This window comes from Olea europaea, chromosome 18, assembly GCF_002742605.1.
Source record: "Olea europaea var. sylvestris chromosome 18, O_europaea_v1, whole genome shotgun sequence".
NCBI lineage: Eukaryota > Viridiplantae > Streptophyta > Magnoliopsida > Lamiales > Oleaceae > Olea > Olea europaea.
This window is the reverse complement of record NC_036254.1, coordinates 29,010,808-29,016,934: the sequence shown is the minus strand read 5'-3', so window position 1 is coordinate 29,016,934 and position 6,127 is coordinate 29,010,808. Positions and strand designations below refer to the sequence as shown.

Genomic DNA, 6,127 nt, shown 5'->3' with positions numbered 1-6,127 from the left:
ACTAAGTATAAAATTTGGTAGCCATTGATGGATTTAACCCCTTTTTTTATTTGAACCCCTTTTTTAGTTGTGAACCCTAAAAGTTATAAGCATTTATTAGCACACCAAAACGTGCTTAATAAATAATTGTAACGAATGAATGTATCAAATAAAAATCTATTTACTAAATCAAAATATATATCGATAGCCAATCTTATTTTGTTACCATTGTAAAATTTTCAACGACAAAATCAAATTGTGCTAATTTATTGTCAAATGTTAATTGTTAGTATGCAATATTTATTGTTATTGGTCATTACGATCAACAATGAACGCAAAGTAATGATTCTTGATTAGCAATATAGTTTATTCCAAATAATATTGATATTGGAAAGTTCTATAATTTTAATAAATAAGCCGCCGCCACTTTAAATAGATTTCCAAGAAGTTCAAGGGACAATGTCAACTAAATTAAATACAACACAACATTCACAAACTACTAAAATTAAAGAGATGCAAACAATATTTGAACTTGTGAGCCATCAATTATTATGTTGAGATTTTATAACTTGTGGTTATATCATTCTCCCAAGAAAAAAAGAAAAATGAGCATTTGGACATCAAAATCGAGATAGGACCTCAAGTTATCGAACAAAGAAAGCTCCACAAACTAAGCATTATTCTCATGACTGAAGTTGACTCTATATATTGGAATTTTAAGGGAATGAGAATGTTATTTTAATATCATTCCACTTATAGTTTAGTAGAATATTAAGTGCTCAAACAACAGACTATGAAATCAATTAGTTGATAGAGTGCAAGGAGTTCTTTGGAGACTAACTAATGAATAGTATGCTCCATTTGGTCCTTTAGTTAACAAGGAAGAGTGGGTACCTTGTTCTACCTCTTTTCCTTTGCTCAAAACAGCTATCATATCACAATTCTGTATGGTACATAGCCTGTGTGCCACGACTACACTAGTCCTCCCCACCATCACACGCTCAAGTGCATCTGGCACCACCTTCTCTGATTGCAAGTCTAATGCACTCGTGGCCTCGTCTAGTAACAATATCGCGGGATTTTTCAAAATGGCACGTGCTATTGCAATTCGTTGCTTCTGCCCACCTGATAGCTGCAACCCTCTATCGCCGCACCCTGTATTGTACCCATCCTTCAAACTTGTAATAAAATCATGGGCATTTGCTACCTTAGCTACTGTGATGATCTCAGCTTCATCAACATGTTCTAATGCTCCATATGTGATATTTTAATGTATAGTACCAGCAAATAGCGTTGGCTCTTGGCTTACAAGTGCAATGTGCTTCCTTAGTAACCTTAGGTCATATGACCTTGTATCTAGGCCGTCAATTTTTACAACACCTTTAAGTGGATCATAAAATCTTTCAATCAAACCTATTATAGTTGATTTTCCAGATCCACTTTCTCCAACCAGTGCTGTTGATTTTCCGGCTTCCATTATAATTGAAAAACCTTTGAAGATCATTACTTTGGGCCTTGCAGGGTAGGCAAAATCAACATCTTGCAACTCCACATGGCTAGTTAACTTATTAGGCTTGTAACCTTTTGGATTCTTTGGCTCAATTAAGGAACATCGATCTAACACTGCAAAAACTGACCCTACTGATTCAAAACCTTTAGCTAGATCATTTGTCATAGTTCCAACATCAGCTATAACAAGGCCTGTGCTCACCAAGATCATGAATGTTTGGAACAGTGCTTTTGATCCCATGAAGCTTTCTGCAACCAGTTTACCACCATACCAGAAATCTAAAGCCCAAGTTAACGTCATGAGGCCTTGAGAGGTTCCAAGCCCTATACCTGCAAACCATGATTGGCGAATATTTTCTTTTTGTGGGCCTTCTTGGGATTTCTCAAGCATCTGTAGAATTCTTGTTTGTGAGGAAAAGGTTGTCACAGTACGAATATTGGAAACAGCTTCTGCTGCAAGCTTGCTACTTTCATCTTGGGCTTTGATGGCCTTTTTGGACATGCTTTTAAGCAAGACACGCTTGCAGTAGTAGCAGATTATGATAATGGGTTGTGCTGCTATCATTACCAATGCGAGCCTCCAAGCTATAATCAATCCCATGGTGCAAGCAACGGTCATTGCTGCGAAAGTTTGGAGAAGAAGTGACATCCTATCGCACACTAATGACCTAACCTATAGAAATGTGAGACACCAATTTGTTATTAGATTCCATAAATTTGAAGCATGCTCCATTTTAATAATACGCTGAGTTTTTCTCAAACACATATGCCTAATGAAGGTAGTACTTAGTTCTTGTTTCCATATGGTAAGAATTGTTAACAGATGTTATTTAAAAGGATTCCAAATAGATGACTATATTTTGAAGACAATCTCCACTTAATAAGGCAATTTGAGGGTCATTTGACTAATCCTCTTACGACATTGTAATAAAACACATCTCGGCCATTAGAATCCGAATTTTTTTATGGAAAGTTTAAGATCCTATAACTCAAACGATAAGATTTCGAGCAAACTAAACCAAAAAAGCTTATTTCTCCCATTGAAAAAGATTGACATTTTGAAAGATTTGGACATTTACTTACTTCTTCTACCCTGGGAAAGCTATTAAAATGAATTCTATTAGAACTAAACTCGTTGATATAGTACATGCTATAACTACTAGTATGTATTTTGTGGCAGAAAATCAATTAAAAAAGATAATGAAGAAAATAATTGCAATATTTTTTCTTCTTAGCAGCAAAATTTGTTACTTCATTATAGAAGAGTAGTTAACGAACTTACCACATTGGCATCTTTGGCTAGTCTAGAGCAAATGGCACCCGTGGAATTCTCATCCTGATCAAACCAACCAATTTCAAAACTGAGTATCTTTGAAAACATTCTCTCTCTAATTCTTTTTGTCAAGTACTTCGCCATGACAGCAAAATTATAATGCTGTAAAATGTTGATCAATAGTGCGAAAATTGCCAACCCAAGAAAACTCAAAGAATATATTGTTGTCTTTTTCTTAATTATGTTGTGGTCCGTTTGAAAGTACACAGTTATCAGTGATCCCATGGCAAATGCATAAATTGGCTGAATTGCACCAAATAGCATTGCGCTTATACATCCTAATATCTCTTGCCTCCATTCGGGCAAATTCATAGCCAGCAGTCTTCTAAATGAAGGTATAGGAAGAACTTGATCACTGGAAATGGTTGCAATCTTAGCATCTTGGCTTGGCCCTGTCGCATTTCTTGTACTGGCCTCTCCAACAATGGATAGTCTTTTACTATCTGGGTTTTGAATATCGTTTGCAGTCGATGTTGATGCACCAACATTATTTACATTTGCAGATTCCTTTTTGTTCTCAGTTTTCTGTAGATGGACAAGCGAACTGTATAAGCTATTTTTATCCTCAATAAGCTCATCGTGTGAGCCAATCTCCATGACCTCTCCCTTTTGGACAACAGAAATGATGTCAGCATTTTGGATGGTCGAAAGACAGTGTGCTATGATGATGGTGGTGCGTCCTTCCACAGCCTTGTCAAACGCTTCCTGAACAACTCGCTCTGATTTAGAGTCCAGAGCACTAGTTGCCTCATCGAGGAGTAGAATCCTACGTTTCTTGATTAAGGCTCTTGCTATAGAAATTCTTTGCTTTTGGCCACCAGATAATTGTACTCCTCTCTCACCTACCTGCATGCTTTTTAAATGTTAGTGTTACTTCTAGCAATAGCTGTTGAAAATTATAAACTCTTATCTATTCCATGGACAGCAATTAATTTGAAAAAAGAAAAATAAACATTGAAGAACACACAAAATTTATAAAGGTTCACTTCAATGTGAGATTACGTCCTCTCGTGCCACTGCAATAATTCGCTACGACGATAAAAAAATAAACAAAGCTTCACAAAAGAAGATCCTACTCCTATGTTCTCTGGCCTCTCTTCTCTCCTTTTTCATGAAAATAATAAAGCTTAAATACAGCTCCCTATTTATAGATAAATTAGGGTAAAATCGGATTATACAAGGAGTCCAATTCCTTAACACCACATCAACAATTTATAATAAGTTGAACTTTGAGGGACAAGAAGCAAGCGAGGCAAACCTGAGTATCATAACCTTGAGGCAATTGAGTAATGAAATTATGAGCATTGGAAGCTTTGGCAACCTCAATAACCTCTTCAAAAGATGCATCCTCTTTGCCAAAAAGTATGTTCTCTTTAATTGTGGTAGCAAATAGGGCTGGCTCCTGACTGACCAGTCCCATTTGTGATCTCAGCCATTTCAGTTGCAACTTATCAATGGAAACCCCATCAAGAAGAACTTCACCATTAAGTGGATCATAAAATCTTTGCAATAGAGCAATCACTGTTGACTTTCCAGACCCACTTCCTCCTACCAATGCCATTGTCTTTCCTGCTAGGATTCTCAAATTGAAATCATTAAAAATAATGCTTTCAGGCCTTGATGGGTATGCAAATTCAATGTGTTTAAATTCGACTTCTCCCACAACATTTTGTAATATTAGGCTTTCATTGTTGTCTGAATCAATTTTCGGCACTCTTGATATGACTTTCATTATGCGTTCTCCAGCTGCAATTGCTTCAGAGAAGTACCTAAGGTTAGACAAACCGGTACCCAACGCTCTGTTCAACAAGAAACCAAAAAAAAATAAAAATTGACTAGTAAATTCATAGACTTGATATGCTTAATTAGGAAATAGTATTGATGTCAAAAAATAAGAACGGTGATATAAGAATAGAAATGGAAGAAAATCCTTACAATCCACCAATGGCAATAGTGGCACCAACAGCAAAGACAGTTCTTCCTTTAGCACCGTGATACATGACTAACGTACTACCATAATAAGAAATGAAAGACCAAATTGCAAAGACGATGCTTTTACTACCAATAGCCAAACCTTTGGCTAAACCTTGCCTTAATCCCAATTTTAAAGTCCCTTGAAGAGCAGCAGAGTACTCAGCTTGAGTCTTGCTCTCCTCTACAAATGAGTAAACTATTCGAATAGAAGAAATAGCCCGCTCCACAATTGTATCTGTCTTACTATATTCATCCCTAATCTTTTGAGCAATACCCATCAGGGATTTTCCGTAAATCAAACCTGGTATCACAAGTAATACTGAAAATGGAAGCCCCACAACTGCTAGCCTCCAAACCATCAAGAAGGCCATTATATATGCCCCCACAAAAGTCCATAAATTCATCAAAAAAACTGGAACCTGTTTTTTTATTTTTTATTTTTGAATTCAGCAACCTAATTAATTAGTGTACGTAACCATCAAATCAAAAAAATTAAAAGAAACAACATCAACCAACCTTTTCTCTAATGACATCTTGTATTACAAGACTATCACTGGAAACGCTTGCTACGACATCTGCTGTAGAGGTCACATGCAAATCAAAGTAGCCTACATCTTGCCTAAGTACTGCTTTCAAATAGCTTATTCTTAAACGTGAGGCCTGTCTCTCAGCTATTCTTGTCCAACAATAACCCTCTGGAGAACAACAATTTAGACTTGATTCAATTTCTAACCCTCCTTTCAACTATATTACCTAAGGGTAAAAGGAGACCTACCAAGGAAACAAGCAACCCATTGCCCACAAGCCAGATAACACAATCCCAATGCATTCTGTCACCAAAAACATCCAAATCCAGGTGACAATATTAGCATGACATGCACTATACCAATTCGCAACTTCGACAATTAGATGACTCGATAAGGAAACAAACTAAGGTATAAGAACGTACACTGTGACACGAGCTTTCATAAAAGTGTGTTTCACGACGTAAAGTAGACCAACACATTGGAATATTCATATTTCTATACATTCATAGAAACAAATACTATCACTATCAATAACTATTTCTCAAATTTAGAAATTACAGAAACCGGTCATATAATTATCAATGTTTCTCTTGCAGAAGATAATAGTAAAAGCATGTACAGACAGACGCACTAAGAGAGAAGAGAGGGAGAGGGACCTGATTGACGACTTGCGTGAAATAGTTAACGATTGAAGCGTTCTCAGCACCAATGCTGTTCATCACCTTTGCAGTGATATATGTCATTAATGGAATTGAAATTCCATCACCCGCAGCCCCCAAGAATCCCATAATCATCAATAAAATAT

The 6,127-nt window shown here is 36.4% G+C and overlaps 1 protein-coding gene and 1 pseudogene across 1 annotated transcript; both read right to left on the bottom strand.

The window, feature by feature from the left end:
* Positions 1-570: 570 nt before the first annotated feature.
* Positions 571-5,232, bottom strand: LOC111368087 (annotated as a pseudogene).
* Positions 5,233-5,273: 41 nt separating this feature from the next.
* On the bottom strand, positions 5,274-6,119 carry LOC111368088 (ABC transporter B family member 15-like). The gene is made up of 3 exons (XM_022989280.1): positions 5,979-6,119; positions 5,571-5,625; positions 5,274-5,490 (listed from the first exon to the last, which is right to left on the bottom strand). The coding sequence occupies exons 1-3, from the start codon at positions 6,114-6,116 to the stop codon at positions 5,303-5,305; spliced, it is 381 nt and encodes a 126-aa protein (XP_022845048.1). The 5' UTR covers positions 6,117-6,119; the 3' UTR covers positions 5,274-5,302.
* Positions 6,120-6,127: the final 8 nt, after the last annotated feature.

Coding starts and splice junctions, on each gene's coding strand:
- LOC111368088 (XM_022989280.1), bottom strand. CDS start 6,116: ATGATTATGGGATTCTTGGGGGCTGCGGGTGATGGAATTTCAATTCCA. Junction 5,626..5,978: donor TCACGCAAGTCGTCAATCAG/GTCCCTCTCCCT, acceptor TTTTGGTGACAG/AATGCATTGGGATTGTGTTA. Junction 5,491..5,570: donor ATGGGTTGCTTGTTTCCTTG/GTAGGTCTCCTT, acceptor GTTGTTCTCCAG/AGGGTTATTGTTGGACAAGA.